We start from the raw sequence: 25,954 nt of genomic DNA on the forward strand, positions 1-25,954 counted from the left end.
CAAGAACATGAAATACCAATTTTAGTCTTGGAATGAGTACTTACTGTAAAATCTCCAATATTTTCTGTGGTTACTTTTAGAAAATAGAAACAATCCACTTTTCTGCTAACCTCATAAATTTAACAGCATGACTGGTGGCTTTGAAAAGGAAAGTTTGAAATAGGAAAACAAAATGAAGGATATATGATTTCAATAGTGCTCCATGGGCCAGATGCACTAAATTCTGTATACTAACCTAAATTAATATTAGGTTAATCATAACACCTATGCACTTACAGTAAGCAAATAATGCTAACCCAGTACTTCTTCTTAAATAACATATGGTTATTGTGTTCTGGTCGTTAGTGCTAATAATATAAAAAAAAGAGGCATTCCCCCTAAAATGGCATATACTGTACACTGCAGGGTAACAAAGGGAATTAACATCAGGTTATTTAGGTCGTACTGTACCTAAAACTGGAGTTGCTCCTACCCAGACCCTGAAATACAGGTTACCTTTAAGTAAGACATGCTTAATGCCAGGTTATTTAAAGTTAATGGAACGTAATGCTAATTTACTTAACACAAGGCAGTGCTATTTAGCTTAATGCTAATGAGATATATTACGGCTGTTATTGTTGTATATAATTCGCTTATAGACTTGAGTTAAAATCGGAAAATAATGTCTGTCACTATTTTAGGAAATGTTATTTGCCCTAATTTACCGAAGCTTTAGTGCATTGGGGCCCTTGTGAGATTTATGTAGCATGCAGTGTATTCTTACAACAAACAACTTCTATCTTTTATGATTAAAAAAAATAGGGTGTGTGTTAATAGGGGGCAAATACACAGCAGCTGCCATGTAAACTGTTATTTAAAAAAAATAGCCTTATTAGGTGACTGCTTGCCAGTTATTCTGTTTCCTGTAATTCTGGTTGTCTGGAAAAGTTAAATATTTAGAATCTGTTTTATTTGAGCAGTTCTGCCAAAAGCAACCCTTTGCTTTTTTTTTTCCTTGTTACAGAAGCCTTCAAAACCTAAGCATATGATACTGCAGTCAAGGGCGAAGGGTTTTAAAGTTATTTATGGGAAACAGGTTGTGCACTTTATAAAGGAGCAGTGCCACTTTTGTGGGGACTTTAAGATATGTGGTAGACAGTCCGGTAACAAATACGAAAACATTTGGACTTGCTCGTGACAGTGTGACTACAGGACATTTCTATCTCAATTCATCTACCCTGAAATGTGTAAATAAAGCTACCTGCTTGACCCAAAAGGGGTGATTTATGATAATCTGCTACTGCTGCGGCAGAGTTTATTCGAGCATTTGCCCGTTCTCTGCCGCAGCAGTAGCCTGGCGCGCGCCCGAGAGTGACGGGCGCGCGCCGAAGCAGCGGAAGAGCGCCCTCCGATCGGGGCGCTCTCCCTACCGCTGCCGGGTCCGCCGGGTCCCCCGGAACCCCCTGCCGCTGTCCCGCGATCGCGGGACACCAGGGCTCCCTCGGGGAGCCCCTGGACACGCGTGCAGGGGGCGCACGCGCCCGATGACGCGTGACCGCGCGTCTATGACGCGCGGCACGCCGAGGGGCGGCCACTAGCAAGCCGGGAGATTTCCCGGCTTGCGGTACCGACCACACTTCAATAAAGTGTGTCGGTACTGTAGCTGCAAAATAAGGGCAAAACAGATGCAAAATCACTGCACCAGATTTATCAAAGAAAAAAATCCTACTGGTTTAAATAGGAATGTTTTTTGTTACTAAAGTAGGTGCAGTTTTTTGGCCATAGTTTTGCAGTCGGGACCGTTGATAATCTGACCCCTGCAAAATTGGTGAGAAATATTGTACCATACTTATCATAGAAAAATATCTCATCACTTCCGGTTATGGCACCAACAGGGAGAGACGCTTAAGGAAGAGATATGCTTAGCCCTAAATGGAAAGACATATATACATACTGTATACACTCCTGATAGTGAAGGTGGATGAGAGGAGGTATATCAAATGCCTATGCCCCAAGTGTGACTTTCCGGGCGGTGACCTGATATGGGATGCCACATGTGCGAGATGTGGGCCTGATTCCTAAAGCCGATGCTGCTGCGGCCTATGGCCTTCGCTCTTAAAGACACGACTGACCCCAAGACTTGGGCGGTCGAAGCAGAAACACCAACTACTCAACCATGGAGGTTCACGAAGGCCTGAGTGCTCTGGAGAATACTCCTGGGTGTCCAAGTACCCCGATGACCAAGACAAGTACCGAGCTGTTCCGGTTCCCGTGGAAGCATCCAATACGGTTTGTGAGACGGAACCAATTAACAATGAGCCGATGGGAAAGGTAACTGCACAGGGTGAGGGAGAACTAGTGCCGTTAGTGGCGTGGAGCTAACACACACCCTGCATCTTGCCACTGACGACAGCGAAATGGTGCCTATCCCCCGCGGAAGTGTCTCTGCCCTCTTCCCGATGTAGCAGCGGTCGATCATCGGTGGTGTTCCAGCCAATGCTGAGTGAATCTAGCAATGCTGTGGAAGAAAAGACACATACTGGTGGTACTGAAAGACATTTAAAACCAGAGACAGAACATGAAACACAGACAGAGCTCAGTGCACATCCAGTGAAACTTATACACGGTACAGTGCCTAAATATATATGTATAGATATCTATTAAATAAAATGGTCTTTTAGTTTAACATTTTGGCCAAAGTGTTGTAAGCCCCTGAGCCACTACACGGCAGACCACATCTCAAGGGTCCCTAACACTAATATAAATTCTTAATAACCTGTGCATTACCAGGAAGAATGATTTAAAATAAATCTGTCAAAATGAGTTGCATAGTTCTAAGTCTGATTGAAGCTTTTATTAACCTGTACATTACCAGGAAAAGCACTCTGTATTAGATTTGTCACAATCATACTGCAAGCAAGCAAGTTCCCCTGAGAGTGGGAGATGCTATGGAGTGAGCTTTTAACCATTTAAATGTGGGAGGGGGTGAGCTTCAATTAGGTAGGAGGTTGCCACCCTCCAATCAGCTACGGCCAGCTGAACAAGAATTGTAAAACATACAGGACACCTACAAGCTCATATTGAACCCCCAAAATAACCACAACATATATATAAGCATACAAGTGTCACAGAGGAGTGCTACTGAGCATGGCAATATATATTTAAAACCAGAGACAGAACATGAAACACAGACAGAGCTCAGTGCACATCCAGTGAAACTTATACACTGTACAGTGCCTAAATATAGATGTATAGATATCTATTAAATAAAATGGTCTTTTAGTTTTTAGTGTAACAATTCTTTTTAGCCTGCTCCCAGAAAGGCAATCCTTCCCATTGTTTATACTCTGTCTTGTAGTATTCAATCACTTTAATAGACACCATCTTTAATTGATTCATTGTACCTGGTGATGTCAGCACGTTCACTCTGTTTGCTGGTATTGAAACTGCATCGTTTCACCATTGTGGTATCTTGACAAAGGTCTGTGTTTGGACCGAAACGTAGATCCTCCATAATAAAATTACCTTCTTTTTAGACTGAAAACAACTATGAAGTGCTGGTTTGTCCTCTACAGCAGGGGTGCGCAAAGTGGGGGGCACAAGATTATTCTAGGCGGGCGCGGATTTCTCCTGCCTTATCTTCGGTGACGTGTCTCCATGGCAACGCAGCGTCAAATGACGCTGTGGGGTCATGTGACGTGCGCGTCAAATATGCCGCGGAGGATCATGAGATGTCACATGACCCTGCGCGTCATTTGATGCTGGAAATTAGGTAAGGGGGACACGAGCATAGGGCTTGCAGGCAGGGGGGGCACAGCACAAAAAGTTTACGCACCCCTGCTCGACAGGATTTACTCTACTTTTATTAGATGGCAAAATGTATTTGGATGTAGATATAATTCTCTTTAGTCACTGTACTTCTAGTAAGTCACAGACAGATAAGCATTCATTTAAGTGTAGTTTTCCATTGAATGTCCTTGTTCATGCTTTTGTAAAGAATTTCTCACTTAATATTGGCACTGGATACCATTTATAGGGTACATAGAATTACTTATACCAACAGATTTGACATACTGTACATGAAACATTTGTGCTTTCCATAAAATATTTTTATTTTATCCCATGGTTGGATTGCAAAAAAAAATCAGAAAACTCACAAACTATCTTTTGTTTTACTTCTAACACAGTGTAGTAGATAACGAAAATTACTCACTTATAAACACTTGTGTGGCTTTAAAAGAACCCCACTACTGGATAATCCTAAATCCATTCCACGGATTGTCTATATTTCTAATCCCTCATTGTAATGTAAGAAAAAAGTACAACGGATGAATCCATCATAGGAAATAAAAAAAAACGCTGGCAGATTAATCCATCATTAAAAATTATAACCGAAGTAACATATTTTTTGTAATAACTTTTTTAAATAAAAACTATGCATAAATAAAGTTTCACGTTGTTGATGCAAACGCTGACTGTGTTTTTTTTTTTTTTACATACAACATGGACGTTACAGTATGTAATTGGTGGGTGGCTACCAGATAACAAATGTCATTTCTGACAGAGATGATAGGGATGGGTATAACACTGCCTACTTGGCACAGCACAGATTGCATTTAAGGGACTGGCTTGTTTGGACACTATTACTACTGGATGTTTAACATTCAAATAGGACTTATATATGATACCAACACTGCTTGTTTTGGCATTAAGATAATGATGTGGATAATGGTATGGTGATGTGTTGTTATATACATGTTTATTGTGCTTTATACCTCTTTTGTATCTATTCTGGCCAATTCTACATTAGGAGTGTTGACGAAAGAAATGGATAGAAAGGTTTTTTCTAGTAAGGCTACCAGTAAAGACTATGAATCTAAACTTATATATAATATCTTGTGTATAGATAGATCTGCCTGAATATCTGTATCCTGTTTGTGTGGTGATCTGGATTTAGAAAAGTGAGCTATTCGTACATTATAAAAAATTCAGATGTATACATTGCAATTATGGGACTATATTAGGATTTAAAAAAAAGATTTTTTAACACTTTCATTCTTTAGTAGTCTTTACAAAAGAATCCTACAGAGCACCCCTATTGAAATGATCTAATTTCTGGGGTACCCCATAATTTTATCAATTGTCACATTAATTTAAGTTCCAAAAGAACTGAGTAGAAACTGAAAATACATATTTAATTAAAATACAATTTTACACTTACAATTACAGTGTGATCATAATTACTATTTGTGAAGGTAATTATTAATTTCTAAATGTAACTGTAAAATGTAGGTTTTCTACTATGTAATGCAACATTTTTTATCAGCAATAAATTCCCTTGCTACCAGTGGGGCAGTAAAACATGGTAACATTTGGGTTCATACACTAAAATAACATTGTAATAAGTTTTTCCACAGGGCACCCTTAAGGTTAGTCTGAGGCACTCCTAGGTGACATACATTAGCACCCTGGTTGAGAAACACATGTTTAGCTTGGTACATGCAAACAACCAATTTAATATTTTTTCATTGAAGTATTAAATGTGATGGAATACTCCATATTGCTTGTGGTGCTTGACCACGGTGTTACCCTTTCCTTTTTCTTACTTTATGCATAGAGTTGTGGGGTGGGGGCTTAATAGTTAGGAACATGTACATTACATTAACTAATTAATTGCAACATATTGCTTTGTTTCAAGGAAGCTGCAATAAAAATTGTTTTTGTTTTCTTTATGGTACCTAATTCAAATTTGCCAGCAACTTTCTAATTTGGCACAAATATGTTTTTTTTAAATGTTAATTTAAAAAAAATTAAATTAAAAAAAATTAAAACTCGCTGCTAATCTTTTTTCCCGAAAGTTTGAGAAAACGTAAACCGAATTTCGATCGACACATTCACCCATCCGTAGCTTTTATAAATGTTCAATTAATGTTGTCCATATAGGTACTATATAGGTAAAAGTATGTATTTACTTCAGTGGCAAGGTTGCTTAAATCTTTTCACTTTTAATAGAAACACATGACCACAGTCCAGATTTTCTAGTATTATATGTAAAGAATTGATTTGTTATTTAATTTTCATTTTTTGTTAAGCTTATTCTGTTAAAAACATACGGAAAAATAGTGCCCAATATGGTTACGTTGCACATTTTTGTAAACATCTTTTGGTTACAAGCAATGTTGATTGCATGCCACAAAACAGTTTAGACAAATAAGTAAAAAAAAAAAAAAATTAAAGCAAAATAATGGGCATATTTATTATACAAAGTAGTTCTGTGAGTAGTAGTAAAAATAATTTTTGCTTTGCATTGAGCTAAAATATATATTTTGAGGCTGTTCTGCAATGTTGCTGAGTGTTATAGAACTGAAGATACCATTAGTAGTTAAATAAATATTTTCTTAGCTTTCGCCATCTCAGTATTATTGAGTTCAGACTGTAAACCTTGTGTGTGCAAAATTAATCAGAGCACTGGGAGTCTCCATCCCTCCTGTTTATATGCCATGCACAGCAGAGGACGGATCATAAGGGGCATAAAGAGAGCTTAACCACAAGACTGAAATAAACATCAGCACTGTGTAAGTCAGTCAACAAACATAGCTCTTCATTTATTCACTGGAAGCTAACCATGTGCTACACTTTTGGACTTTGACCAACTCCTAACATGAATTACTACTGAAAGAGTGGAAAAAATGCAGGTTGAACCAAAGTTTTCACTATGTTTTCATATGTTTGAATTGTATTCACACACAATTCATATTAACAGCGTTAGAGAAGCCAAGTAACTTTTTTTTTTTAAAGTACATTGAGATCCAGACAGACCAGAATCAGATAAAGTTAGCTTTTCTTAAATAGTTTTTTTTAATTAAACTGAGTGGAACAAACCAAAGAGTTCTACGAATCGTGGTACTCTATGGCAATTGATCCTCAATGTCAATTATCTTTCAACACAGGTGTAGGAACATTTTGCTTTGCTGCCTCTACAGGTGCTGTGTTTGCCCTTGGGTTTGGTTTAGTATCAATAATACAAATCTTTTACATATATAAAAGTAGCTGAAAGTAAACATATATTGTAGCTTGTATTCTAAATCTTGAAACTAATCATGAGCAATAAAATTTACTAGTACACCCTTACATCTTTACAGTACTACATTACAATAGCATTGGAACTTTATTTTTTACTCTGAGGTCCTGTTGTTAGTAATACTAGTAATACTATTTTTGTGGTATTCGTTTTATGTTTTGTTGTGAATACTATTTAAAATTTTCTTCTGGCAAAAAGAAATTGCTCAATATTGGGTGTAATATAAACTAAAACCAATTTGTATTACACTTTCAACAGTAATTTATCATTGTTCTTCAAGTATTACTGTTTTCAATGTTTTGATCCCCTATGGGACCTTTCTTAATACTGTCTAGTGGGTTTGAAATATTAATATTAACAGTGAGTATCTATGTTTCTATAGCTCAAATGCTACATTTAGACTTTTACAATAGCATCATATCATTATTCTTGATTACCTAATGCCTTCCTCATAAGCTACTGTAACATAACCTATTTTTTTTTTATAACTCAACATTCATGATGTATTTCTTGAGATTGATGGAAAAAATTACTTATTTCTCAAAAGATAAACAGTACTGTATTTATGATAGATTAAAAAAATTCCATGATTGGTGCCCTTGTAATATCAAAGTATGGGCCAGTTGTTTGTGATGTATGTGTTTGTGTGTACAGTATATGTATGTGTGGATAGATAGATAGATAGATAGATAGATAGATAGATAGATAGATAGATAGATAGATAGATAGATAGATAGATAGATAGATAGATAGTGAATGAATATTGGATCAAATAATAATATGTTAAATCTGTAATTGTATAAAAAATCAAAAGTATTACAATTCTTTTTAATCAATTGAAACTTAGAATTTGACAGTAGATAAGAACCTCTTGGCTCAGCTACTCTGTCCATTTTCCTATCTGTTGTAAAATGTCTCTCTATAATCTCCATAATACAGTCATTTTTGTTGCATGTTCAGCTAAGCACAGGAGAAGAATGTGCAAAAGTATCTGAGATAGCAACAAATAAACCACACATATATGGTACTGTATATCTTTAAGTTTAAGTATTAATGTAGTACAATGTTGGTTAGAAACGTGTCATGCCCACTAAATGAAAAAAAATATTTTTTATATATTTTGTGCACAGCATCATCTTGTGATCAAGAACACCAAACAGCATTAGAAGAAGCCAGGCAACCTAAGAATGATAATGTATTCATTCCAGAGTGTGCACATGGTGGGCTATACAAACCTGTGCAGTGCCATCCATCCACGGGATACTGTTGGTGTGTTCTTGTTGATACTGGAAGACCCATACCTGGCACTTCGACAAGGTAAGATATAGGGCCATATTTACTAATCAGTGTTCTGCCATAACACAACACATTCAAGTCAATAGGCTGTAATGTGTGTTTCAGCACTGGAAGTTGAATTACTTACATTTGGGCCTTATGTTTAAACATTAATGGAATTGAGACATTTTTAAACCATCAACATTGTTGTAATATGAAATAAAGTAGGTCACATATTTTAAATAAGGAGAGAATCATTATGCAGGAATTAAAAGTTAATACTTTCTTGAAAATATGACTATTGCTATACACAGCTTTGTGGCAGGATAACATATTTATATTTCTTAAAATTTATATTATGAGGTGTATTTTTATAGTCTCACATCTTTAAAACCGAGGCAAAAGGTGTGCAAAAAAAAAAGTGCACTAGATTTATTTAAGAAAAAAGCCATGCAATGTAAAGAAAGCTATGTTATTCTTCCAATTTACAGTTCTGTATCCAATAGACTGATACATAGATCCTTACTTGTTCATATGGGGTAAAATAAATGTAGCTGAGAGACCATCGCTACTAATAAAGTCACTGGACTTTGTAATGATGGAATCCATTTGGTAGCCCAATGCCAACTAATTTTGGTCTTGGGAAAGTGACCCTGACTATTTTTTCTTCAGTTTTCGAAATTACTGTTAGCTTTTTGGGTCATCCACTTATGATGCCCGTAAATTTAACAGTGCTGCCATCAATAAGGAGGTGTCATAGTGACGTAGTATATGAGGTTGCAAAAAGACATACGGGGACAATAAGAGCAAAATCCCCTTCTATTTATACTCCATTTTTATAAATGATAATATGTCACTGACCAAAAAAAAAAGTATGTTTATGAAAAAATTCTTTGTTTATTAATTAATAATTTATTTTAATAAATAAATAACAAAGACAGAAATGCCCAGTGATACATCAAAAGTGACAAAATGCATAGTACAATACTACAGTGCTAATCTTCTCGTTTTGGAGTTCTTGAGCTTGCTGGGATTGTGTGTTTATTAATTTTAATTTAATAAGTAACAATCTGTTGAAGTCTATAGGCAGGGTCAGTGCAAGGGGGGGTATTCAGCACCCTAGGTGAACCTTCAGCCCTGCGTCCCCCCCCTTACAGAACTTTCAGATTTTTTTACATTTTTAGTAAAGCCCGAAGCTCTCTCATCCTCTCTCCTCATCCTCTCCCTCCTCATCCTCTCCCTCCTCATCCTCTCTCTCCCTTCTCATTCTCTCTCTCATCCTCCCTGTGTCACCCTTCCCTTCTCATCCTCCCTCTCTCACCCTCCCCTCATCTTTCCTTTCTCACTCCCCTCCTCAATCTCCCTCCCCTCCTCATCCACCCTCTCTTACCACCTTCTTAATGCTCCCTCTTACCCCCCTCATCCTCCTTCTCACTCTCCCTCCTCATCCTCCCTCTCACCCCCTCCTCATGCTCCCTCTCACCCCATCCTCCACCTCCTCTCACCCCCCTCCTAATTTTACCCCTCCCCCTTCTCCTGCTCTCATTCCCTTAACAATGGCTACCTGGCTTCAGTGTCTGAGGTGGAGCAGGGAAGCAAAGAAGGAGGATGGTGGGCAGCAGCGGGGGAAGTGGATGGAGGTTGGCAGAACAGGAGGACAGCGAGCAGCGGTGAGAGAAGAGGATGGAGGGCCATGGGAGTGGAGCAGGACAGTCGATGATAAATTATGCTGTAGGAGCGGCAGGTATCGGAAGTCAGTGAATACTTCTGGGTCGAGCCGCTGTGGTGTGGTCCTCACCGGCCATCCTCCTCTGCCATCCTGTTCCACTCCTGCTGTCTGGATCCTTTCCCGCCGCCTCCCTGCGCTCACCACCCTCTTCCACAGCCCCCCAAAATGTGCCACCCTAGGTGACTACCTAAGTTGCCTAGCGGTTGCACTGGTCGCTATAGGGGTGATGTATCAATGCACATTTGGAGCACAATTGACACAAATTGTATAATTTAAATCTTATAATGAGTGATTTGGTGAGTGACAATAGTAAGGATTAGGTGGAGTTACATGACACACAGATTGTAATGAGATATAGAAAATTCCTGCATCTTTGTGCAGAATTTTTGTATCTTGTATTTGCGTCAAAAAGGTGGCGTAAACTTTTCTTACATTTGATGCAAATGTGAGCAGAAAATAGAGCAATGCATCAAAACAAACTTCTGTTTGCACTTTCTTTACTTTTAGTGAGTCTGCTCATCTTAAAATATAGGTCTCACTGTCATAAATACCAGACCTGTGTACACGGGACTTAGGTATGTGAAAGGGGTTAAAACCTCCAGCTAACCAGCTGACTCACTTATCTCCACTTAGAGCACTAAAATGAGCAATAACTATATCCATAATCGTCACACTGCACCTCAATTACGCTTCCATCACCAAGAATAATTTAAGCTCTTAGCCTTAGAATTTTTTCGTCTCCTGTTTACTAGAAAACAAGATGTAATTAACTCAAAGAAACACTATGTAGCAAAATGTGCCAAAAATGTGGTTAATCTCTGTAAAGCTGCAGACCAAGCAATATCCTACATGTATTTTTTTTCCCAATAAATCAGTCCTGTACTATGAGAAAATACTTGTAGCATTTTTATTTAAACAATTCTGAATTACATTTTTACTGTATTATAATGTAACAAGCATTCTTATTTCTAAAGCAACCATTTACAAAGTCACGTCCCCTTCCTATTCTGAAACAGTCTTTGGCACACCCCTTTTTGAGCCCTGCCCTCTCTTTAGCAGTGCACCAATTGTATTTAGTGATTACCTGGTTCTTCCCCACAGAACTTTGTATCTTTGGTCCTCTTGTGCTGCACTGACAGCCAATTAGTGAACCCCCAAGCTAAATCTTTCCTGATCGATCACAGGAGAAAGGATCGATCAGCAACTTAGCTAATTACTTATCATTGTGTGGATTGTATTGATGCACATACTAAAGGGGAAAAAATGTATTTCAAAATAACGGCAGCTTTTACTGCTGCTTTAAAAAGGTACCAAGTTCCAATTGAGCACAGAAGACACATTACATTTTAGAGTTAATATGCGAAAACTGGTACAGTGCTTGTTTTTGAAAAATGAATGTTAGAAAGATATACAATATATAAATGCAGTTTCATAACATAAAAGTATAAAACAGAACCTATATGTTACCACTGAACAATATTAGTTTCCATCAACGAGGTCTTGACATTCAAGATACAAGAACTTACGTGTTATGGGTATAACACTCCTCTATGTTGAATTCTACGTTTGATAACCAAATGCATTGTTTTTATGCTCAAAACTTTGCCCCTGTCACAAGGACAGGTAACCTTTTATGGGTGTGACTCCCACTTATCAATCTTATGTGACATTTATGGATGGGAGAGAGCATAATTTTAAACTCAAAGTCATCTGAATATAAAATACCTTATAACTCTCTCACAGTAAACCTTAGAATAATACTACCCTCACTGTTGCATTTATATGACTTTAATGCATGTTGGGACATCTGTCTTAACAGGGCTCATTTTAATCTTCTTGGAGGAAACAAATATCTGGCATATGCAACACAGACAACCTGTCATATTTGATATTGTTGTACCTGCCTAATTTTGCCCGCCAGAAATTTATATATTTTATCCATGTGAATTAAATTAGATTTTAATTACCAGTATTATAAATGTTTTAATCTGTAAGGAAATGTAGAGTGCCCTTCCTAACCAGTATTCTAACCAGTTTCAGGAATGTATACAATGTGCTGGCAGATAACCTCGAGATTGTGTCAAATCACTGGTACATCTGTACACTTTTATCAGTCACTAGTATTATAAACAGGGCATGACAAATTCTGAAAAAACACTTGCCCCCAAAAAAGTCACTGCCCCTCCCACACCCTCCTCAAAAAAACTCTCTCATCCCCCTCCGTTTACCCGCTCGCAAGTGTTACCGGCGGTGGGGTGCAGCGTCTCCTGGCAACCTCCTGCTTCTACCCCTGCAACTTCCGTGTCTCTCCTGTTACTCCCTTAAACATAGCTGCACAGCGTCAAATTCCATGACAACGGGACGCTTCTTGACATCAAGACATCACGTGGCATCAAGTTGTCATGTGACGTCACTTAGCATCCTGTTGTCATGGTAACGCAGCGTCATCTGATGCCCCACAGCCATGTTTACGGGAGTTACAGGGGAGACACGGATGTTGCAGGGGAAGAAGCAGGAGTATGCCACGAGATGCCGCAGTACACCGCCGCAAACTGCCACCGGTAAGTCTCGCAAGCGGGTAAAATGCACTCGCCCCAGGCGAGTGGGCGAGAGCATTTGTCAAGCCCGGATTGTAAACATATTGTTTATGTTATGTTTTTTCGACTCATTAGTGCAATGACCAAGTTAACCCAGGTCACATCACAGGACACATAGAAAAATAAGTATTTTAAACAGAAAGTTAACCCCTTGTTTGCTGTATTGTTAACACAACTAAATAGGTTAAAGGCATTAACTTGACACTTAGGCTAGGACCCCGCTGCATCTGGCAGGTGCGCGCCTCTCACCAGCCCCTTACCTCCTCCCTAGATGTCCCCAGTGGCATCTCACTCCCCGATCACTGCACACTGTGACGCTTCAGCCAGCAGGGGCTGCAATAGGATTGTGATCCCGAGCAGCGACGCTTCACATGGTGTGGCAGGGAGCCAATGAAGAGAGGAGATCGCCGACAGGGGGGTGGATCCTTCATCAAGGTTCTCAGCAGTTTGGATGAAGGGTTTGCTTGCTTCCTCCCTCTCTGGGCTTTGTGACTCAAGTCTGGTAGTATGGTAGTTGAAGTGAGCGTTAAGTCAGCTGCTTGTGACTGGCTTGTTTCTGTTTTTTGGGGTGAGAGTTTTGTGGTGTCACCCTGTGTGAGAGCTCCAACTGGCCAGCTCTTACTGGGTGCTGCCCTGTTTACACACACACAAACACACACACACACACACACACACAGTAAACACACACACACAGAGTAAACACACACACACACACACAGAGTAAACACACACACATACACACAGTGAACACACACAGTACACACATACACACACACGTAAGCGGATCAGAAAATGTACATCATAGCCACGTCCACCCGCCCCATTTTGGCCATGCCTCCGGGCCTAAAACGGCTCCCTACAGACCGCAGATCGTGGTGAAGTGCCGTTCACGCGCCGCCAGGAAGCAAGGCGGGCGTGGCTGGCGCATGCAGCGGGGCCTTAGCCTAAATTAGTTACTTAAGGGAGACTAAATTAATTGCCCACTACCATACATACAGTACAGGTAGCTGGCTCAGTATCTATAATTGCTACACCATTATTATCATATCCAGTCTTTCTCCTGTATGTTCTTCTTGCCAAATTACTTTGAAAATTATAAAATAAAAACATTACATACATGGTGCCCCCTAACCCCGATCATATGTGATTTAGCACTGCAACCTCTCAATATAGTCTTGTCGAATTTTCTCACTAGTCTCCATATCTGATCACAAAAAGTCCAAATAGCTTTATATGCAGATTACCTCCCGATTCTCTTCTTAACAAACCCGGTCAGATATGTATAACACTCAACATCTCCTAAAAGATTTCCATAAGACCTATACGTAAAAGTTTAAAGGCCCTTGTGATGAAAGGGGTACTGGTGTTATAACCAACAGGACCCGAACTCACAACCTCTGTTATACAGAGAAGCAGCTCTAGCATCAACTAAACCAGATGTTGAAAAGCACCAATGTTACAGCATACTTTTGAGCTTTACAGCTCACACCTCTACCGTATCTGTCTATTAGCATACAGGTGCAGCCAGCTTTATCGTTCATGTGGCTGCGACAATAACTATTGCGGTCCAGAAGGATTAACGCTGCGGGAGGTCCCATTAAAGAGAATGGGACCCCTGTAGCATCGTCACGGCAGACCCCTCTCCCATCACCTTGGCTTTTCAGCATTTCATCCGTGGCGCTGGGGACAGTAAGGCTGGCTATATCTGTGTCTCTCAGTTATCTCAGGTGTGTTCCTTTTTGTGCACAAGGCATATTGCGCTGTCAACCAGGAAGTAGAAGTGATCTGCTTTTAAAGGAAGCCAGAGGGAGGGGCTACAGGTGTAAGCAGTACGGTTCAAATGTATGCTGTAACAATAGAGCTTCACAGCATCTGGTTTAGTTCAATGCTAGAGCTGCTGTCCTACATAGATAGATTGTGGGCTCTAGTCTTGCTGGGTCTGACACCAGTACCCCGTTCTTCACAAGGTGCCTTACTGCACCGACACACTTTATTCGAGCAAATACCCAGTATGTACCTGGCAGATACCTGGAATGCGCCGCTCCTCACCTCTGACAAGCCCCGTTGAGTTTGCCTTCCCAGCCTGGTTTCATGCCTGGCTGACGGGCGGCTGATCTGTTAAATGATAATGATTAGGATTTAATAGGCTGCAATGCTTCGCGTGTCTACCAGATGGCATAAATTCATGAATTGTAATGCAGTATATATATATATACTGTGCAGTATTGCAGCCAGCGGGAATAAAATGCTTCAATCCCTGCATGGAAAATACCTCAATGCACTCGGGCAGAAAACAGTCACAATCCTCAATACACCCGGGTATACCCGAATTCGTGGGACTAGCCGAGCTCGAATAAAGTGTGTCGCCAGTGTAGACTTAGGTATAGGTCTTATGGAAATCATTTAGGAGGGGGGGGGGTGACTCAGTTAAATTTACTTTGCATATTTCATTAGCATATCTCCCAGGTAGCTAAAATGTGCTCATGGTGTCTCTATAAGGTTTGTAAAGATGTGTCATGTTCTAACCTGCAGTACCCAGGCTTGTCCACTGGGACTGCTGCTGCTCTGCTAACTCTCTCAAGAAACATTCGAGACCCTGAAACCTGAAACCTCTGCACCTGTGCTCTACCTCTCAGTCTGCCTATATAAACTTCCCCTTCCTGACTGTCAGTGCCTGTTTATACTGGTTCCTCCAGCTCTTGCTATGTCCCTGTGTTTGCTGCTGCTATTGCTACTGTTCTGTTCCTGTCTTCTTGTTGCCGACCTCTGCTTGCGATCCCGACCACGCTCTCTGCCGCCTGCCTCTGACCTCTGCTTGTGCTCTCGACCACGCTATCTGCCGCCTGCCTCTAACCTGTTTGTGCCCTCGACCATGCTCCCTGCTGTTCCTGCCACTGGGATCAACTCCTGCCGAAGATCAACCCATGACAAGAGGTTTGAGGGGATATATATATACAGCTCAACCCCGTTATAGCGCGATCCGCTATAATGCGGATCTGCTTATAACGCGGTTTGAGCATGGACCTCGATTTAAAAAATAATAATAATAATTTTTTGCACACACACACTGCACACACTCACTGCACACTGCATACACTCACAGCACACTGCACACACTCACAGCACACTGCATACATTCACAGCACACTGCACACACTCAGCACACTGCACACACACACACACTGCACACACTCACAGCACACTGCACACACTCACAGCACACTGCACACTCACAGCACACTGCATACACTCACAGCACACTGCATACACTCACAGCACACTGCATAAACTCACAGCACACTGCATACACTCACAGCACACTGCACACAATCACAGCACACTGCACACACTCACAGCACACTGCACACACACACACACACACTTACAGCACACTGCACACACACACACTGACACACAGCACACTGCACAGCACACTGCATACACTCATAGCACACACTCACAGCACACTGCATACATTCACAGCACACTGCATACACTCACAGCACACTGCACACACTCACAGCACACTGCACACACTCAGCACACACTCACAGCACACTGCATACACTCACAGCACACTGCACACACTCACAGCACACTGCACACTGCGCACACACAGCACACTGCACACACACAGCACACTGCACACACACACACACACACACACACACACACACACACACACACACACACACACACACACACACACAGTCAAATACACACACACACAGAGACACACTGTCTCTTTAAGGGAGCTTGCTCTCGCAAGATGGAAGCAGAAGCAGGAAGCAGAGACAGGGAGAAGAGCTGCCAGATGACGGGTAAGTGCTGTGTGCTGTTGCTGCGCCCCACCGGGTCTGGGAATGCTGGGAGAGTTCTTAGCTTTCCCCCTCCGGCGGACACAGTACCACCACAAAAAATTTTTTTTTAAAAATAAATAAAAAAAATTGGCGGCCATTTTCTTTCCGTGACCCCGTTTATAACGCGGTGGTTGCGGGTGGCCCCCGAGGACTGCGCTATAATGGGGTTAAGCTGTATATATATAGTGTTTGAGACTCAAATAAAATAAGTGTCTCTCTCTCCTAAGACTTCTATTGTCTTCTCAATGTCTCATTCCTACCTATGCTGTCCTGGTTTCTTTACATCAAACAGGATATTCTCTTCCTTGATACATTAAGAGCATGGAAATATATCAGACGCAGATTTGAACTCCATCCTAACATTTAATACTTCTTGCCATTTAGAGGTAATCCTGAACTCCCGGCAGGAGACATGCATGAAGCCTTTGTTAATTTTGATAAACTGGGTTTATGCTCTATACCACGTCTTAGTTGCCATGTGCAATAGTCAGAGCACCAAAGAATTAAAGCTGCAGGGGGAGGTCCTGTTCAGAGGCATGGTTCCCCCACAGCTCCATTGCGGTAGATACAGTCACTGGTGCTGTGAACTTTTGCTTGTTCGTATAAGTCCTGGGGACAGATAGTCTTGCTAAATCTGTATATTCATTTTTAGACAAACTAAATCATAGTGTTCGTCCTTTCAGTACTTGCAGAGAAAGATTAGCCCTTTCCAATAAAAATGATTTAATGTATCTGCAAGACAGACACTATATATTCAACTTACTATCTAGTGTACCAGACCTCCTCAAGGGAAATAGCGTAGACTCCGTTATAAGATTATCAAATCAGATTGGATTCTCAACTTCACTGATCACCGACAGGATTAAAAAGGTCAGGCAAGATTTCATCTAGGCTAAATTACTGTCTAAGTGGTCTGTAGATTTTGCAGAAATTGATGATATAGAAGTCATGGTAAAAGGGAGCACTCTCCCAGCTTACCTACGGAACTTCACTTTACATTTTTTCATAGGGCTTTCATTTCCCCATACAGTTACAGTAAAGTTAACATAAACTCATCAAGCTCATGTCTGAAATGCGGTGACATCAAAGCTGATTTTACACATTGCACCTGGCACACCAGGAAGATTAGTGCTTCTCTGGGAAAAACAATTACTTATAAAAATAGGTTGCTAAACTCTTCATTGATAATTCACCATATTCCAATTTTATTGGGTGATTCATATTTTAGAGTGATATATCTCCAACCAATAGAAAGCTTATTGACAGCAAAAAAAAGTATTTTTGATGAATTGGTTGAAACCTCAGGTCGCTGCGACTCTTTTCGATATTATGAATAGGGATTCCATAGTTGACAACGAGCACAGTTATAATGGGGTTAAGCTGTATATATATAGTGTTTGAGACTCAAATAAAATAAGTGTCTCTCTCTCCTAAGACTTCTATTGTCTTCTCAATGTCTCATTCCTACCTATGCTGTCCTGGTTTCTTTACATCAAACAGGATATTCTCTTCCTTGATACATTAAGAGCATGGAAATATATCAGACGCAGATTTGAACTCCATCCTAACATTTAATACTTCTTGCCATTTAGAGGTAATCCTGAACTCCCGGCAGGAGACATGCATGAAGCCTTTGTTAATTTTGATAAACTGGGTTTATGCTCTATACCACGTCTTAGTTGCCATGTGCAATAGTCAGAGCACCAAAGAATTAAAGCTGCAGGGGGAGGTCCTGTTCAGAGGCATGGTTCCCCCACAGCTCCATTGCGGTAGATACAGTCACTGGTGCTGTGAACTTTTGCTTGTTCGTATAAGTCCTGGGGACAGATAGTCTTGCTAAATCTGTATATTCATTTTTAGACAAACTAAATCATAGTGTTCGTCCTTTCAGTACTTGCAGAGAAAGATTAGCCCTTTCCAATAAAAATGATTTAATGTATCTGCAAGACAGACACTATATATTCAACTTACTATCTAGTGTACCAGACCTCCTCAAGGGAAATAGCGTAGACTCCGTTATAAGATTATCAAATCAGATTGGATTCTCAACTTCACTGATCACCGACAGGATTAAAAAGGTCAGGCAAGATTTCATCTAGGCTAAATTACTGTCTAAGTGGTCTGTAGATTTTGCAGAAATTGATGATATAGAAGTCATGGTAAAAGGGAGCACTCTCCCAGCTTACCTACGGAACTTCACTTTACATTTTTTCATAGGGCTTTCATTTCCCCATACAGTTACAGTAAAGTTAACATAAACTCATCAAGCTCATGTCTGAAATGCGGTGACATCAAAGCTGATTTTACACATTGCACCTGGCACACCAGGAAGATTAGTGCTTCTCTGGGAAAAACAATTACTTATAAAAATAGGTTGCTAAACTCTTCATTGATAATTCACCATATTCCAATTTTATTGGGTGATTCATATTTTAGAGTGATATATCTCCAACCAATAGAAAGCTTATTGACAGCAAAAAAAAGTATTTTTGATGAATTGGTTGAAACCTCAGGTCGCTGCGACTCTTTTCGATATTATGAATAGGGATTCCATAGTTGACAACGAGCACAGTTCAGAGAAATTTCCAGAAAAATTGAAAACTTACATTGTACAATTCATTAAAGAAGCAAGGGATGTAGTACTTGAACACTTTAAGGATATGAAGGAGTATTTAGAAGCATATCTGAGATATGAATGGTAACCAAAATTCTCCTATTTTTTGGATCTTAATTGCAACAAAAAGTTACAAGTTAGTGCAGAAGTTAAATGAACACATAACTCACATTTGTTGTGTTATGGTTATTGTTTATTGTTAGCATCTGTTTATTCACCTGTCCTCTTTTACATACTATGACTCAACCTGTACTACCTCTATGGGCACATTTTTGAGCTTTTCATCATACCTGTCCTGAATTGTTCTACAAATGCATATACTATACATTGTATTGGCAATTAGCTTTTGCTGAAAATTAAGGTGAGCTGGTTACATGGTTAGTATGATAATATTCCACACGCAGTCAGATGGAAATAAACAGAACAACAAAAATAAGTGTAAATATCAGTGTAAAATGCACTTTGTAAAAAAAGAAGCAATAGATGTTCCCCTTTTTTATGTATATTCAATTGAAAACACAACAAATGAATTACTATATTCTCCCATTATGTGTATGTTCTTCCTTCCTTCCAAAGGTGTAGCAAAAGAAGGAGTCTGATCTGCAAATATGTGTTGCTTTTGAGTTTTAGATGTTGCAAAAACTAACGCTGTCCATCTAACAAATCTCATTGGAATATTCTCAATTGAAACATTCCAAGACAATGAGTCAGGCGGAAGGATTTTTACCATTTGAATTATGTGGCAAAACTAAGACGTCATCAAAAGCCAAGTCCCTGTTTTGGAATGTGTGATCTGAAAACAGTCTGAGCGTGGTTAAATGTAACAGGGAATTTAATTAATTCTAAAAGGCAAAACAAAATAATGGCTAGCAAAGCAAGAGCTTTTAATACTGAGCATTTTTAATCTAAGGTAATGTTGGAGAAAGAAGGAAGAGACAGCAAAACAACTTCTAATACTGTACGTACTAAAAGTTGCATGGAGAGCCAAAGTTCCACAACAATTAATGTCAGTAGCAGTAGCAGCTGCAGCTGCAGTTGTATCACTGTGCTAATTAAAATAATCATCCCCACCTCACCACACCCGCATGTGTAGGTAAATATGATGGCTTTAACTCTTTGGGTGAACCATAACATAGACAACACACCATGGGATCTGGCACTCTAGGGGCTTGAAGACATGGTAGCTACATCATGAGCTTTCTGCTAGTTTTTTAAGAGAAATCCCACTTTGTGCTCCTGTTGAGGTCAACTGTGTAGGAGAACTTCTCTTCAATTTGCCTCATCAGTGAAGTTGGAAAAACTGCAATTGTAGCATGTTTGCAGTGAATAGTAATTGGTTACCCAAATATGCAAACCTTTTATATTTGGGCATTCTGCAGTACTACAGTATTGATTATTTGTATTAATACCACATTTGGCTATACAGTATATATCAACAGCAGCAGTAACTCTTGTCAATCCACTGCTGGATGAAGGCCTCTCCAATGACCTTCCAGCTACTTCAGTTGCAAGCTTCTCTTCCCTATGTTGCTCCCCATGTTGCTCCAACAAATGATCTGGTTTCCTCCTCCCATCTTACTTTTGGTCATCGCCTCGTCTTTTAATCTCTCTTGGAATCTAGTCGAGTACCATTTTGTCTAGCAATGGTTATTTCTTCTTGCAATATGTCCAGCCCACTACTATTTAAATTTGTTCACCATTATGATGTATTCACAGGTTTTTACCCTGTCTCTTCGGGTAATACCCAGCATACATCCCTCCATACTTCTTTGTATTGTCTGAAGCTTCTGAATTATGTAGGGTCCAAGATTCAAATCCATACATGAGCACAGACAGAATACACTGGTCAAAAACATTCAAGACAATTATTTTGAAACACTAGTAGTAGATCTGTAATTAAATATGACGTTTGAATGTGTTCATTTGTATCAGGGACTACTACAAAACTGCTGCTGTTTAGCTGATTTTTTTTCTCTCCACAATTGATAATAATTCAGATGAAAGGCATATACACTGATACACTGATACCTTGTTATGTTTTAATTAACTTGAAGAGCCTTGAAAAAGAGCACTGTATCACTTTAAAAGCAAAGGCACGATCACTACTTTCTAATAACTTGTTTTTATTAAAAAAAATATATACTTATATTGCAGTTTCCTATAATGTATTTTATTAGTCTATTTGTGAGGCTGACACTTGAGAGCATTTAAATTGTAAGTGGTGTAAGTTATGTTCCATGTGAGGAAGAGGAGAGATAGCATAGATGAATGGGTGGTGTCCTGTGGTGGAAGCTCTAGCGATCCTTGTGTAAGTAAAGTCTCAGAACATAACACAGAAAGTACAGCAAGGTGACAAACAGCCACAGTGCACACAGTGGAGATGATAGACTCAGTAGCAGATTTCACATTAGGCCCGTTGGGCCCGGGCCGGCAAAATTTTGGGATGGCACAAATTTCCGCCCCATATACATTAGCTGTGCTCTCGGAATGGGAATGCACTTACATGTGTCCTGCCACCTTCTTGCTTTTACCATCTATCTCTTTTGGAACCCGAGCGTCAAATGACGTAATGATGTCATGTTACCATGGCAATGCGATGCCGTGCGCCGTCACTTTGATGATGTCCGCGGCATAATTTTACAATGGATTTTAAAGGGAGATGTAGGTCAGCAGGACTTATGTAAGTGCCATGGGGTGGCGGATTTTGAAATCCGCCGCTGGATAGGCCTACAGTGTTGTGTAATAATAGGACTTCGAAATGACCAGATAGAATACCCCTTAGGTGCTGCGGAAAGGTTTTGGAGAGATGTTAGACAGCCCCACATAAACCCACTCTATGGGGGCTATGCACTAAGCTCTGAGCTTTCACGCCGGGCTGAAAACAATTAGCACGTCCGATAAAAAATGAAGCCGTCGGCGCGATTCACTAAGGCTCGCAGCCCATTTTTCATCGGACGTGCCCAAAACAGGCTTATCGTGCGTGCAATGTATTGCCCCCCTGCTATCGCACTTAAAGTTCCCGTACGCTAGCTGATAGAAAAAAAAGCCGCTTGTAACATTTGCATGGAAATTTGCCATCTCCATGCAAGGCTGTTACAGGCGATCGTACAATAAATAAATACATTTTAATTATAGTGTACATGAGCAGGGGGTCTCCCGAGCTGACCCGCGTTGGTTTCAGGTCCGAGGACCCCCTACTTCAGGAGATATAGGCCCCGTTATGGGGTGCCGGTATCCCCTGCAGAATTTCAATGTCCCGGTCACATGACGCGGGAGCTTTAAAGTGCAGGGGATACCGGCACCCCATAACGGGGCCTGTAACTCCTGAAGTAGGCGGTTCTCGGACCTGAAACCAATGGGGTTCAGCTCAGGAGACCCCCTGCACATCTACACTAGTATTAAAAAACTGATAACAATAAATAATAATTCATTATCATAGCGGCTATCCGCTATGGTAATGAAGCTGCATTAATGTACATTTTAATAATAGTGTGTGGGAGCAGGGGGTCCCCTGCTACCACACAATATTAACAAAAATACATTAAAGCAGCTTCATTACCTTAGTGGCTATCCACTAAGGCAATTAAGGGATTAAGGCAAAATAGCATGTTTATTGGGGACAATTGCCCCCAATAAACATAGCAATATACCACACACATCCCCGCCGTCCCCTAAGACAAACACTACATTAATGTGCAAAATTACTATTATCCACATATGGATAATAATGCATTTGCCCATTAAATATACATTAATACAATAAATACATTAAATACATGTTGTACTCACCCTTGTTCGGCACCCACGATGAAGGCCAGCTGCATCTTCCTCCCCGTCCATACAGTGGGGTGCTGAAAAATATACAAAATAAGAACAAGTGCCAAACTAATGTCCCCTAACCCCTTAATGACCTTAGCGGTTATTAACCGCTACAGTCATTAAGGGGTTAAGCCACCCTGACCCGATACCCACTTATTTGTACAGTGGCTTCATCGTATATATATATATATATATATATTTATTTTTTTTTATATATATATATACTCTATATGCATGATTAACCAATATACAAATAAATACTGTACATGGCCAAATACAAATCCCTCCCAATATCTAACATCACCAAGCTCAATCAATATCTACAATGGTACGCACAATGGTACGCACAATATCCCACATGGTACGGTAGCCAATCAGAGCGTGGGAAATACATCCCAACTCTGATTGGCCCAAGTACCATGTGACAGGCTTTCAAAAATGTCACATCCGTTCTCCCCAAAGCCTCTGTCACATGGTCTACTTGAGCCAATCAGAGTTGGGATGGAGTTCCCACGCTCTGATTGGCTACCGTACCATGTGAGGCCGGCCATCTTTCAGTTCATGACGTCATCTTTAAGGCAATTGAAGCACAGCCAAATCTGATTGGCAGTGCTTTCATTGCCTTTAAATGACGTCATCATTTTTTTTTGTCGGCCAAAACACATGTGATGAAAATGTGACGTCATAGGCCTTTAAAAGCCTATGTCGTCTCATTTTCAGGCTTGACGCCGAGGAGGAAGGACCTCCTATGAAGAAAGAAGACCAGGGCGTGGCGGATGAAGATAAGAAGACCCCGGAAGAAGAAAGAAGACCCCAGAAGAAGACAGAAGACCCCAGAAAAAAACAGAGAAGACCCCACGATGGATTACAAATAGAAAAAAGAAGATAAAGACACTTATGGATTGTAATGGATTTTTTATTTTATGGTTACCTGGTTCCTGTTGTTGGATTAGCTGCTCCAGTGGTTCCGGTTCCCCTTGATTGCTGTGACTGGTTCATCTAATGGTAAGTAAAAAAAGAAAATGTATTTTAATTTTATTTTACAGGTTTTTTGGACTTTTTTCCCTGACCTACATTTTTTTTTAATGTCCATTTATTTGTCCTGAATGTATGTATGTCACTATGGGTATACATACGTACAGGACAAATCAGTGGTTGTATTGTATGTTCATTTTTAATGTGAATAAAGTGTTTTTAATGCTCTTTTATTGCACCTGTATTTATGTCTGTAAACTATAGATGGACATACATACAGGTATAATAAAAACGTGTTGGCTTGCCTTGTTTGGATGTTTTTTTGAATGGTAATTTGCTGCTTTGTGTAAAAATGTGTTGCTAATGTACATTTAATGTTTGCAAATGTTTAGTTAAAGGCTGGTTTCTATAGATTATTTTATTGGCTTATTTTTGGCATATAGATATTGTTTGATGGTTACTTTGTCATAGATTAATTTACACAATGGTTTGATTGTAGGATTTGAAGTGTGTAATTGAATTGGATTGTAATTGATTGGTGAATGGATTAATTGATGGTAAATTAATTGTGTTGGTGCTTTGTTTTTCTTTAATTATTGTATCTGTATCTTGTTTGGATTAGTGTCTTTGATTTGGAGCATTGTTTGACATAGTATATATGATGCAGAGATTATTTGTATCGTGTACACATTGTCAAATTGAGTGTTTGTATTTTGATTTATTAGATATTGATTGAGCTTGGTGATGTTTAATATTGGGAGACATTTGTATTTGGCCATGTACTGTATTTATTTATATATTGGTTAATCATGCATATACATATACATATTATACATACATGATGTATATACATGATGAAGCCACTGTACAAATAAATGGGTGAAAGGTGGGTATCGGGTCAGGGTGGCTTAACCCCTTAATGACAGTAGCGGTTAATAACCGCTAAGGTCATTAAGGGGTTAGGGGACATTAGTTTGGCACTTGTTCTTATTTTGTATATTTTTCAGCACCCCAGTGTATGGATGAGGAGGAAGATGCGGGTGGCCTTCATCGTGGGTGCCGAACAAGGGTGAGTACAACATGTATGTAATGTATTTATTGTATTAATGTATATTTAATGGGCAAAAGCATTATTATCCATATTTGGATAATAGTAATTTTGCACATTCATGTACTGTATGTGTTAGGGGGGTGTATTTAGTTAGAAATATTGTTTAGTATTTTTGTTGGCACAACATTGGTACCGCAGGCCCACGGGGACCCTGGGATGGCCGCGGGGACACCGGGATGGCCACGGGGTCAGCCGGGGACACCCGCGCGACCCCCGCCCTCCCTCGGGGACCCCTGTGGGATCAGCTGGGGACACCCGCTGGCCTGTTGTATTGGTTTTGCGCCGGCAAAAAGGTAAACAAAGAATTTTTTCTAAGTCCAGCTTTTTTTATCACCTGCCTTTAGCTGGTGAGCTTTATTCAGCGCAACTTTAACGTACGATCAGTTTGCGTTGCTTAGTGAATCCCGCAGAAGTGTAAACAGCTGATCGTACGATAAAAGTTGGACTTAGAAAAAATTTCAATGAAAAGCCCGTTTTAGAGCACAAAGTGCCTGTTTGCGCAGCTTAGTGCATAGCGCTCAGCGGAACTTCACGTTCTAAGAGCACTTTGAGCTCTTAAAACGACTTATCACTGCTTAGTGCATAACCCCCTAAGTGCTTAATTTCTTCTGTGTTAGATGAACAAATATCAAACTATTATTTTATTTCACTTTTTGCTGAAGTTTTGTCATCTTTTCTTATAGTATTTTTTTAATAGTATTTTCTTCCAAGTTTTTTTTAGAATTTATACTTAAATATTTTCTCCTTTAATATTGTTTTGTTGTTTTGTAGCTTAGCTATTTTTTATCTTTCTTTTTATACTGTATTCTTACATGAATCTTTATGCCACTCTACGCTCTAGCTATTTTCACAAAAATATGTCTTGGCAGCATTGGCATATGGCAGATTAACAATGTTGTAGTGATGATGATGAA

At 39.8% G+C, this 25,954-nt stretch overlaps 1 protein-coding gene across 2 annotated transcripts in view; it reads left to right on the forward strand.

Moving 5' to 3' along the window:
• The window catches only part of SMOC2 (SPARC related modular calcium binding 2), a 438,788-nt gene that overhangs the window by 271,030 nt on the left and 141,804 nt on the right, over positions 1-25,954 (forward strand). For both annotated transcript variants that reach the window (XM_075596923.1, XM_075596922.1), the window contains exon 8: positions 8,191-8,377. In XM_075596923.1, the coding sequence (XP_075453038.1) occupies positions 8,191-8,377 (187 nt within the window). The remainder of the gene's footprint in view (positions 1-8,190; positions 8,378-25,954) is intronic.

The sequence above is a fragment of the Ascaphus truei genome, chromosome 4 (assembly GCF_040206685.1).
Source record: "Ascaphus truei isolate aAscTru1 chromosome 4, aAscTru1.hap1, whole genome shotgun sequence".
Lineage (NCBI taxonomy): Eukaryota > Metazoa > Chordata > Amphibia > Anura > Ascaphidae > Ascaphus > Ascaphus truei.